Source organism: Vombatus ursinus, unplaced genomic scaffold, assembly GCF_900497805.2.
Source record: "Vombatus ursinus unplaced genomic scaffold, bare-nosed wombat genome assembly UNPS02000021.1, whole genome shotgun sequence".
Classification (NCBI taxonomy): domain Eukaryota; kingdom Metazoa; phylum Chordata; class Mammalia; order Diprotodontia; family Vombatidae; genus Vombatus; species Vombatus ursinus.
In genome coordinates this window covers 160,111-172,191 of record NW_020939799.1, presented here as the reverse complement: position 1 = coordinate 172,191, position 12,081 = coordinate 160,111, and the positions used below count along the sequence as shown (strand labels likewise).

Sequence of the window (12,081 nt, the reverse complement as noted above, 5' to 3'; positions counted from 1 at the left end):
CCTCCCTCTCTCCTCCCATGACCTCCCACTTCTCCCACCTTCCCCTCACTCTCCTCCCACGACCTTCCACTTCTCCTACCTTCCCCTCACTCTCCTCCCATGACCTCCCACTTCTCCCACCTTCCCCTCCCTCTCTCCTCCCATGACCTTCCACTTCTCCCACCTTCCTCTCACTCTCTCCTCCCATGACCTTCTACTTCTCCCACCTCCCCCTCACTCCCTCCTTGTCTGCTTGGTCTCCTGCAGTCGCCATCTACCTTGGGATCAAGAGGAAGCCGCCCCCCGGCTGCTCCGATTCCCCTGGAGTGTGAAGCTGACCAGCTCCCGCCCACCAGAGGCCCTCATGGCAGCCCTTCGCCAGGCTACAGCTGCTGCCCGATGCCGCTGCCGCCAGCCCCAGCCCTTCCTGCTGGCCTGCCTTCACGGTGGGGCCGGCGGGCCCGAGCCCCTGTCCCACTTCGAGGTGGAGGTGTGTCAGCTGCCTCGGCCGGGCCTCCGGGGTGTCCTCTTCCGCCGGGTGGCAGGCACTGCCCTGGCCTTCCGCACGCTGGTCACCCGCATCTCCAATGATCTGGAGCTCTAAGACTGGCAGTGCCCCCCTCCACCAGAGACTTTGAGGGGGTAGGGGAAGGGGAGCCCCCGTGCCCCACTGCACAGCTCGGCTCCCCCTCATCCTCCTTCCACTCCACTCACGCTGGGATTGGGGAGGGCATGACCACCATAGTTACTCTAGTCTTTTCGAGCTGGAAGAAGCTTTAGAGACCATCAAGTCCCACCCTTCCTATTTTACAGAGAGGGAAACTGAGTTTCAGGGAGGAGAAGGGACTTGCCCAAGGTCAGCTAGTTGGGGAGCCTTAGAACCCAGCTTTCCTACCTCCCTGTTCCTTCTCTTGCACCAAAGCCCAGACCCACTCCTGCCCCACCCAACCCTTCCATTTCTGTGGAATGAGGCATTGAAGCAGAGGTGGGGCCAGTCGGACATGTCCTTGGGGGAAGTCAGGCACCTGTCCGGCACAATGGCCTGGGAGGCAGGAGCCCTAGGTTATCCTTCCCGATTCTCACTCTTTTGACCTTGGACAAATCACTGTAGGCTTCAGTTTCCCTCTTCTGACAAAGGAGGGAGTTAGACTAGCTTGGTCTCTAGGGTATCTCCTAGCTCTATCCCCAATTTTTTTGGGGGGAGGCAGCTGGAGGGAACCTTGTAGAACCTAGATTCCCTACTCTTTCTAGGATGTGTTGCCAGACACTTTGCAGGGTGGGGCAGGGGAGCAGGTAGAAAGAGGGACAGGGATCCTGTCTGCCCCCACCTCCTACCCCATTCTCCAAGAAGACCTGCCATGAGACTGAACTTTGGACTGGGTGGCAAATTGGCTGTGAAAGCCAGGTACAGCATCCCAGGAGGAGCTTGGCTATAGGGGAAGGCCCCCCTACCCCCAGCCCGAGGGCTTTCCTTTCTCTTTCTTTCCCTCTAAAAACCACCTCAGGTGCCCAAAACTGATTTGGATTGGACTCTCCATGGGGCGAAGTTCTCAAATTCTCCCCCTTCCGTTACCTGGTGTGAGAGGTTTGGGGAGAGGGGAGACTGAAGAGGGGGGCTGGGAGGACTGGGGGCCTCCTCTCCTTCTGTCCTCCCTCCCCCTGCTTCCACCCACCAATCAGACACCTTCTCCCTTCCTCTTTTCCCTGGCACTTTGTACAAATCCTTGTAAATATATCCTCCCTTCTGCCTCCCAACCTCCCCTCATCCTGTCCGCCAAGGGAGCTGCCTCCAGTTTTTAAGTTATTATGCCCCTGGTTCCCCCAGTCCGGCCCTGGCCCCTGCCACCTGTTACCAATAAAATTAGGAGATTCCCCTTGCCTAGCTGTATCCTTTTCCCAACACTAACCCCACCATGACCTTAAGACACTCTTAGAGGACACCCAGAGGAGGGAAGGACCTTTTCCCACTCTGCTTCCTGCTTTATGACCAAATCACTTAGGCCTCAGTTTCCTCATCTGTAAAATGAGGGAGCTGGACTCAGTTGTCTCCAAGCATGAGTCCTGTGAACCTTGGTAGGTCCAGTGAGATGCTAGACAGCATCCATGGGCTGGGAGAAGAGGGGCATGAAGCAACAAATAGACAAAAACCGAACCTAGGCTATAACTTTGGTCAGAAACTGTATGGAAGAGAGAGAAATCTAAAATCTTAACTTAGATGAAAAAAATAAAGGCAATTGCAGAAGCAGAGGAGTAGGGGCAGTAAGGCTGGACGGCAGTATGTGTGTGTGTGTGTGTGTGTGTGTGTGTGAGAGAGAGAGATCTGGAGGGTCTTAGTGGACCACACTAGACCCCCATGAAGTAAGAGACCAGCCCCTCCTCTTCTGCATCCCATCCATGTCTGGAGTGCTACCTTTTGGAAGGACTTTGGTGAGTGCAGAGAAGGCTGGCCAGGCTGGTGAGGGGAGATGGCAGTTGAGAATTCGATATGACTGTCACGGGGAAAAGAGGTCAGGCTTGTGTGGGAAAGCTTCTGAGCTGTGTTATCTAGCCCTGTGTGAAATGGGCTGCCTGCAAGGTAGTGATTTTTCTCCTCCTCTTCACTGGGGGTCTTCAGGTGGAAACTTAGAAGATCAGCCAGCAGATTGCCTAGAGAGGAGATTCCTGCCTGTCCCAGCCAGGGTTTGGACTGTCTGACTCTCGAGGTCCTTTATATTTCTGGGTTGAGTTCCCTGTTCAGCCACTGTGTGACTTCAGACAAGTCCCTGCCACTCCCTGGACCTTGTTTTTCCCATCTGTAAAATGAGGGGAGTGAATCCTGGTCTTTTAGGGGCCTCCATCCTTTCAGGTTTGACAGTTGAAGACTGTAGGGTGTTTTTTTTTTTTTAAGTGAGGGTAATACTTCTTGTCTGGTTTCCCACAAAGCCCTTGAATGCTAGGGCCAACACTACTTCCATTCCTAGAGTCCCGACACCTCTTTACTACCCTCCCAACCCCATCCGGTTCCTTCCATCTTGGAAGCAGATAACTTCCATCCAGTTTTCAGAGGTCTCACTTCCCGTTTGGCCCAGTTTGGTCACTTTCTTGGCTGAGGACTGGAATAATGGTCATCTTTGCCCCTATTTCCTCAGGGAGCATGAGAACCTCATTGCCTTCATTTAGCCCCATCCCTTAAATGAGGTCTCATCCCCCACCATTGGGGCCTCTCTTTCCTTTCAGTGAGCCTCAATCTGTGCACCAAACTTTCATTCTCATTAAGACCCATTTAACTTCCATTTATCTCACTGAGCCCCATTTCCCTTCACCTGCCATCCCTCTCACTTATGACTGCCATCCCCCTCACTTATGACTCCATCTATGTCTATTGTATCTATCCTCGGTATACCTCTATGCACAGTGGGTCTCTGTCCCCATCACTGATCTGTTGTCCCCAATCCTCACTCCTCCTTTATTCAACCTCCACTGGGGATCCTACCTTCTTTTAAACCTCTATACACCCACATGGAGTTTTCAATCCCCATACAGCTCTCATTCCATCAGACCCCCTTTCCCCTCACCAAGTTTCATCTTCAGTCACTAGCCAAGGCCCTCATTGAGGTCTCTACCCCTCTTCACTGAGTATCTCATTCTCCCGTTGATGGAATTCCCTCCATTGCCTACCTCAAAAAATTCCTATCCATGTCTTGAGCTCCCTGTCCCTCTCACAAAACCTGATCCCCCTCAACTAACCTCCAGACTACTCACTGAGTACTTATATCCTTCCTGACATACAATTCCCTCCCTGAGCCCCTGCCCTCCTCACTGACACTCCATCTCATCACCTGCTCACCAAAGAGAAGTAAACCAGAAGGTATCTGTTAACTGGACACAGAGTCAGCCAGAGTGTAAAGTCTGCATTTATCTGTGAGCGGATAAATGATCCTAGAATCAGGAGGACCTGAGTTCAAATATGACCTCAACATTTACTATCTGTGTGGCCCTGGGCAAGTCACTTAACCCCATTGCCTTAAAAAAAACCCCAAAACAAACAAGCAAACACAAACAACAACCCCCTTCCACACACAGACACACACACACACACACACACACAATCTCCTGACTGTGGAAATCAGGGTACAAGTAGGAAAGCATGTGCTGCCCCAAAGTGTTGTTCACCACCAGGGGTATGCTGATAAATGTTTAACAACTGGCTCTAGAGTTGGGGGCAGGGGGAGATGTACATGTTCAACTTCACTTTTAAGCTTAACCTTTATCAATGACATTTTCTCCATCACTTTTTTAAGTCTAGACAATCAACCAAACAAGCCTGATTTGTAGTATTTGCCAACTTCTGAGGTACAAATTCTCACACTGAAAATTTAGCAATCAGCTTTCTAGCAGGTAGAAGCTGGCTCCAGCATCCCCTGGTCACCATCGTAGAGGGTTTCCAGCTTAGAGTACAAATAAAAGTGGAATACCCTATACAGAGTGGGGCCCTCCAGCTGCTCCTCTTTTAGCCTGACATTGTTTGTCTGCACTGTGGAAAGAGCCCTGGATTTGGAGTGGGAGGATCTACATTTGAATTCCAGCCACTTCATATTTCCGTGGCTTTGGGCAGTTTTCACTTCTCAACCACGGTTTCCTCAAGAGTCTGTAATCAACAGTACAATGAATGATTCAAGCCAGTTCTGAAGGACTTGTGATGAAAAATGCAGTCCATCTCCAGAGAGAGAACTGGTGGAGTCTGGGTGTAGAGTGAAGCATCATTTTTTCATTTTCTTTTTCTTGCCTTTTTTTTTCAACATGGCTAATATAGAAATATGTTTTACATGACTTCACATGTTTTCTTAAATAATATTTTATTTTCCCTCAGTTACGTGTAAAGACAATTTTTAACATTCATTTTAAAAAATTTGAGTTCTCCATTTTCTATCCCTCTCCTCCCTGAGACACTATGCAATTTTATATAGGTTATACATGTTCAATCATGCAAAACATTACCATATTAGCATGACTTCACATGTTAAAAAAAGATTCTATGATCAAAAGAGATCGACCTTAACCATTAGTACAAGAAAAAACAAATAGATCAATCCATCCATCAATCAACAAGCATTAATTAGGTACCAAATGTATACTACAGTGCTAGATTCTGAGAATACAAAGAAAAAAAAAGAACTATCCCCTACCCTCAAGGGTCTTACATTTTGCTGGTGAATACAACATACTAGAGAAACCAACCAATTGGTTAAGAAATCAATTAAGCAGCTGCTATGTGTGGGGGTAGCTGAGTGTCGAAGTGGTTAGAGCGCTGGGCTTGGAGTCAGGAAGACCTACCTGAGTTCAAATTTGACACAATCTGGCTATATGACCCTGGAGAAGTCACTTAACCCCTATTTGCCTAAGTTTCCTCATCTGTAAAGTGAGGAATATCGGAGTAGATCACCTCTGAGGACCCTTCCAATTCTCAGTCAATGGTCTTAGGTGCTCTTAAGCAGCATTGATAGCCATCTAGCCATCTAATTGGGGAAGGGGGGGTTGTTAGTCCCGTGGTCCTTCACCCTGTCAGATCCCAACAGTGAATTGGGCCCAGGGCTAGGCACCACATTTTAGGAAGGTCATTGATGAACTGGAAAGGTCTAGAGATGGATGAACAGGATGAGAAGGAGGAAAAAAATCACATTGTAGGAGAATTCATCGCAGGAACTGGTAAAACTTAGCAGGGACACACATGATCCCTGTCTTCCAATGCCTGAAGAGAAGCAGGCATAGACCTGCTCTGTTTGGCCCCAGAAGGCAAAATGAGCAACAATGAGGCAGGAGGAAGGGACAATCTAGGGAGGCAGATTTCAACTTTGAATAATGAAGGACTTCCTAATATTAGTTGTCCAAAAGGGGAAAGCCCAGGAGGTTAGCAGGCTCTCCAGCACTGGAAGTTTTCATGGAGGCTGGAAGGAATAATGTAGAGGGGCTGGCTTGGACTAGATGTCCTTAAGAAACCTCTGAGACCCAGGGAGTTGTCAAGGTGGAGTGGGAGGCAGAGGAAGGAAGGAAATTCTCCTTAGACAGAAAGCCTGCCAGCCAAGGATGTGAAGGAAAATATCCAGAGACCCAGTGGTGACATGAAACAAATTGGGTAGATGTCATCATCATTATTATTATTAGCAGTAGTAGTAATAATAAATATTAATTATTAATAATAGCTAGCATTTACACAGAGCTCTAAGATTTGCAAAGCACATCACGCATATTATTTTTGATCCTCACAACAATCCTAGGAGGGAGGTGCCAGTATTACCTCTATTTTACAGATGAGGAAACTAAGGCACAGAGCACATAAATGATTTGCCCAGGGTCACCCAGCTGACTCAGAATTGGAACTCAATTTTTCCTACTTTTGTCTTGTGTGTTTTTGTATTCTTGATTTCTGTCTGTTAAATCAATGTCCCCCCAAACTGGGGCAGAGGATCCTAAAATTCAGAAAACGGAAAGATCTAGAAATCAGCAGCCAAGTGACATGAGGTTCTCAAATGAGTTGTTTGACAAAGGAGTTAGGATTGACAGCATTAAGTCAAGGGAAAAAGATGCCAAAAAAGAAGACAAATGACTATGAATCTTGCTTCAAGAGGAAGGACAAGGGCAATTTTGCAGTGACTCGAAGAGAGTGTTTTATGCTTGTTTTTCTTCCAGAACCATGCAACACCTATGCATGCACAGTGTACAGTTTAATCCTGTCCTGGAGGAGAAAGTGAAAGGAACATATTTCCACTCCCCAAGTTATCAGGGGGAATGCAATGTTCCTTGAAAGTATGGCAGGAGAGCTAGAAAAGTGAAATTAACTTGAAAAGGAATATAAAGAGGAAGAAAGGCTTTGCCAGGAACTGGAAAGAAGGGGAGACAGAGAAGAAAGAATGACCGATGAATACAAAGCTCTGTGTTCTGTCATAGGTGTGGGGCTCTTCCTGCAGAAGGGAAAGCAGGACCACCTCTAGAGGAGCAAGTCCTTCCTAGGGTCCCAAAGGGGGAGGAAAAGGAAGGGAATGAGCATTGATATAGCACCTACCATGTGCCAGGCACTGTGCTAAGTGCTGAACAAATATTATCTCATTTGATCTTCCAACGATCCTGCAAGGTAGGTGCTGTTATTATCCCTAATTTACTGATTGAAGAAACTGAAGTGAAATAGGTTAAGTGACTTGCCCAAGGTCACACAGTGAGGATTCAGTCCCCCATCTTTCTTACTCCAAGGCTTGCACTCAATTCTCTATGCCACGTTCTCTCTCCTGGAAGGTGGTGCCATCTGGTGGAATAGTCCAAGAAAGACAACATGGAAGGGAAGGCTGAAGGTGAACGGAAATGAGCCAGGTGGAGCAGCATTAGACATCGCCCTCCACCTCTATCCTTCGTGCCAAATTCCTGCCTTACAAACTTCCCAGGCTCCGAGCCGCCCTTCAGACAAGTATGGTCCAGTGCCCAATATTTTCAGGATGAACTCAGACCAAAAGGGATGGTAAGCTCTTAACTGAAGACTTAAGTAGGAATGACTATGAGTAGGGAAAAGGGATAACCACCTAGAGAGATTGCCATGGATGCCCGGCGCGGGTTGGGGGGAGGGAAGGGGAGGAGGAACTCATCAGGCAACTCAGATTTTTAAGAGACGTACATAGAAGATGAGAGTAAGGACAGGTAACTGCAGATGAAGGCAGAAGAGTAGTGGTTTGGTCCTTTATGGACTGTGTTGGGAGTGCTCAATTCCAGAATGCACTGAGCCGGGGAGTGATTGCTAAAGACAACCAAAAAGGTTGGTTTTTTTGGGGGGGGGAGTGGGGGTTTGTTTTTACTGTTGGGACCAAGAGGAGAGTCAAAGAAGGGACAGGATTGGCTCTTGGGGTAGATGTGGCAAGGATGAAGGAAGGAGCGAGGAAGGGAGGGAGAGAGGGAAAGGGAAGAAGAGAAGGAATAAGCATGTATTAAGCACCTACTAAGTACCAGGCATTGCACTAAGCACTTTAATAACATTATCTCAACTGATAAGCTAAATTGTCCAAACCATGTTTACTTTTGTTTTCTCTTTCAAGGAAAATGTTCTCTATGCCCCAAATGATCAAACAAAAATGATTAGCAGGGAGCAGAAACCCAAGATAAATACAGAGAGAGGTTGGTTGGCTGGTTGGTTATGGTCCTTTGTTCTCTAAGAGGAACAAAATGACATCACTATCTTAAAGTCAAATTACATTGTGTCCGACCGTGGCTGATCAGACCAATACAAGCTCAGAATGTTCTACTACAAGTCAGGCACAAATAGTCCATGTGAATATTTGGGATGGATTCTCTAATTTTGAGCTATTTCAATTCTGCTTTGCTCATAAAACACAGCACCTTCTTTGATGCAGGCACACCATGCTGGCTGGTCCTATGCCAGTGTCTCATGTCATGTAATCAATTCCGAAGTTCTTCAGAGAGACCTTGAAAGTGTCCTTGTATCGCTTTTTCTGACCACCACATGAGCACTTGCTTTTTGTGAGTTCTCCATAAAATAGTCTTTTAGGCAAGCAAATGTTTGGCATTCAAACAACGTGGCCAGCCCATCGGAGTTGCGCTCTCTGAAGGAAAGTTTGAATGCTTGGCAGTTTAGTTCGAGAAAGGACCTCGTCCGGTATCTTATCCTGCCAGGGGATCTTCAGAATCTTCCTAAGACAATTCAAATGGAAGTGATTCAGTTTCCTGGCATGGTGCTGGTATACTATCCAGATTTCACAGGCATACAACAATGAGGTCAGCACAATGGCTTACAGAGAGGTAGCCAGCCCATAGCAACACGTGATGAATACTAATCACCAGTGCTTCTAGAATATAGCAATGACCGCCCCTCTCTGCTACAACCAGGTTCATGGCCCCATTTGAGGTATTGCTTATTCAAATTCATAGCTCTAGGCCCCCATCCAATGACTCTCAGTTAGTCCAAACTAAATGATTTATGCAATCAGGGCAAAAGGTACTTAAAAAACCACACAGAATAGAAAAACTAAACAGCAAAAAGTTAGATCAGATATTAAGGAGTCTCAACACCCGTTCCCTAACTGATGTTACCTCCAAATGTTTCCTGGGAATGCCAGTCAACTCCCAGTTATGGGGTGTTCAGGGAGGACTAGCACCTCTGGTGTGAGGGCTGCTGAGCCCTTTTCAGGGCTGCTCATCCACCCTTAATGTCCAGCTGATATTCAACTCTCATCTGTGGCTCCAAGAAGCTGTAGCATGGGTAGCAGCCACACCTCAGGAAACCATCTTGGCAGATGGGCTAAACCAGGCTGAGGGTAACCAATGGGTCACAAACCTGTTGGTGAGTTAGGGGATGGAGCTGCTACACCAAGTATGTGAAGACTTTTCTCCTGCAGAATAGGCTAATGTGAATTATTTGTTCCAATGGCCACAGAGGCGGCAGAAGCAGGTGCTATTGAGTGTTTGGAGTTTGGTCAGACATCAAAGCCAACTAAGTCATCCATTGCATCCCAGCCATCACCAATCATCCTGACTTTTGTCCTGCCACTGGACTTCATTGCCTCAGGAAGAGAGAGTGAGGCTGACAATTTTATGAAGCTCTGCCTCAATCAAATTCAGTTCATTCACAAGTCAAGGATCACCCCTTGTTGTCACTGGTCCTCTTAGAAAATGATGAGTGAACAGCAACAATCCCTCAACATGGCAGAGGGGGCATATCAGGTCCCTCTTGGAAGGGTGGAGGGTGAGCTTGGGACCATAATGCGCCTGCTAAGTCTGAGTGCTACACACACACACACACACACACACACACACACCACTCAGCTATTTTTCCTTAGTCATGAGACATGAGATCAAAAGAGCTAGGTCCAATTTATCCTTTCCTTTCCTTCTTTCTTTCCTTCTTTCCTTCCTTCCTTCCTTTCCTTCCTTCCTTCCTCTTTTCTTCCTTCCTTCCGTTCTCTTTCTTTCTTCCTTCCTTCTTTCCTTTCTTTCTCGTTCTTTCTTTCCTCCTCTTTTTCTTTCTTCAAAGACATTTACTCTAATGACATAGCAAGAACAGCAATTCCCCCAAACCAGGGGCACACTCACCCACAAATATATACAGACTATACAGACTAGAGGGTGCAGTGGATGGAACACTGGAGTCAGGAAGACTTGAGTTCAAATCCAATCTCAGACATATTTACTTAGCTATGTGACCCTGGGCAAGTCCACCTCTATCTACCTCAGTTTCCTCAATTGTAAAGTGGGGATCATAAAAGCACCTTCCTCTCAGGGTTATTGTGAGAATCAAATGAGATAATATTTGTAAAGCACTTGCCACAGTGTCTGGCATATAGTTGGTGCTTAATAAATGCTTAATCTCTTCTCTTCCCAGGTGAAAAGAGTGAACATGATTTTGAAGTATAATGATACTGAAGCACATGTGGAGGGAACACACGTCACCAAGGCAACTCACAACTCTGAAAGTGCAGGGTCTTGATGTCTTTTGCTTTTTTTTTCCCTGAGGGAGTCTCAAAAAATTTGCTTTGGGTTGTGACATTAGCTGACCCCCTGCTCAGCTGGGCTGGCTTCTTGAAGGTCGTGGTGTCTCACCTGGATGGGTAGCTCAGCTGGGCTGGGTCTTGAAGGTCACTTGGTTGCTGAACTCTTCCCTCCTCCCCAGGTTCAGTTGCTGCCGGGTCAAACCAGACAGGTCACTTTGCCTCTGGGCTTTTATCAGATTGGGCCAGGCAGGTCACTGATCCATTTGGCAGCTGCTGCTGGATTGGGCTGGGCAAGTCATTATGCTCCTAGACTCTTCTCGTATGCAGTATTTCCGATGGATTCCCTGGACCCACTCTATAATGGGGAGCTTCAGTCTTTTATCACCTTCAGCCACTGGTTCTGCTGGGTGCTGCTGCACTCCCCTCAATAGAATGTTAACAGTGCTCTTTTTAGATGGAGCAATACTGTGCTTTTTTTAGCAAGGGAAGGGACTCACAGCTTAGGAAGGCAAAGTCAGAGGTGGAGGGAATCTGGCCTCCCCTCTTTGATAATCCTTGCTGAGGTACTCTACCCTGGCTTTGGTAATCAGTCCCGATTCAGTCAGTTACACTTCTCAGACTCCTTTTGGGGTCTCGTGCAGGTAAGTAGCTAGGGACAAAGGTAGGAATGCACCTAATGCTCTAGAAGCCAGTTCATTGTCTTTGCTGCCCAGTTCATATATAATTCAGCTGTTCAAGCCTATTACCCTTCCTAAGGCTTGGAATGTTTTTTGGGTTTTGTTTATTCATTTTTTTCTTTTTTTTTGGTAGGAAGGATTTTATTTTTTTTTGTCCATAAATTTATTTATTTTTAGTTTTCAACCATTTTTTTTGTCAGCAAAAAATCCACCTCTCTTTCCTACCCACCCCCAATTGAGAAAGAAAGAAGAAGAAATATAAACAAACATTATGTACGTGTGTGTATGTATGTATGTATTTAAGCAAAACAAATTTCTGCATTAACCACACCCCCAAAAATGTCTCTTTTTGCACTCTGAGTCCTTCATCTCTCTATCAGGAAATAAGTGGCCTATTTCATCATGTGTCCTCCAGATTATGGTCGATCATTAGGTTGATTAGAATTGCTAATTCTTTTAAAGATGTTTGTCTTTTCAGAGATACAGAGGCAGAGAGAGAAGGAGGGAGGGATAGAGATACAGTGGGCAGGAGAGACAGAGAGGCGGAGAAAAGTAGAGAGGGAGAAACACAGAAAGAGGGAAGGAGAGAGACAGAGAGGAAGAGAGACAGACACAGAGACAGAGAGAGACAGAGAATAACAGAACTTGTAAACAAACTATTAAAAACTTTATAGGAAAAAAAAAGATGTTTGTCTTTACCAAATTATTGTCATTACATAACCTGTTCTGGCTCTGCTCACTATGCATCAGTCATATAAACCTTCTCAGTTTTTCTAAAACAATCCCCTTCATCATTTCTTATAGCACAATAGTATGTCCATCACATTTGTATACTTGTTCAGCCATTCCCCTATTGATGGGCAAACCTCACCTTCTAATTCTTTATCACTGAAAAAAAGAGCTGCTATCAATCTTTTTGTATTTCCTTAGAGTTTATTTCACTTAGAACTCATTCTTCCCTT

The 12,081-nt window shown here is 46.3% G+C and overlaps 1 protein-coding gene across 2 annotated transcripts in view; it reads left to right on the top strand.

Moving 5' to 3' along the window:
• Window positions 1-1,858, top strand: part of MARK4 (microtubule affinity regulating kinase 4) — a 22,652-nt gene extending 20,794 nt beyond the window's left edge. Inside the window, exon 17 of one of the 2 annotated variants that reach the window (XM_027851441.1) lies at window positions 247-1,858. In XM_027851441.1, the coding sequence (XP_027707242.1) occupies window positions 247-583 (337 nt within the window). In that variant the 3' untranslated portion in view covers window positions 584-1,858. The remainder of the gene's footprint in view (window positions 1-246) is intronic. The other variant, XM_027852200.1, reaches the window with a different exon arrangement.
• The last annotated feature ends 10,223 nt before the right edge of the window (window positions 1,859-12,081 follow it).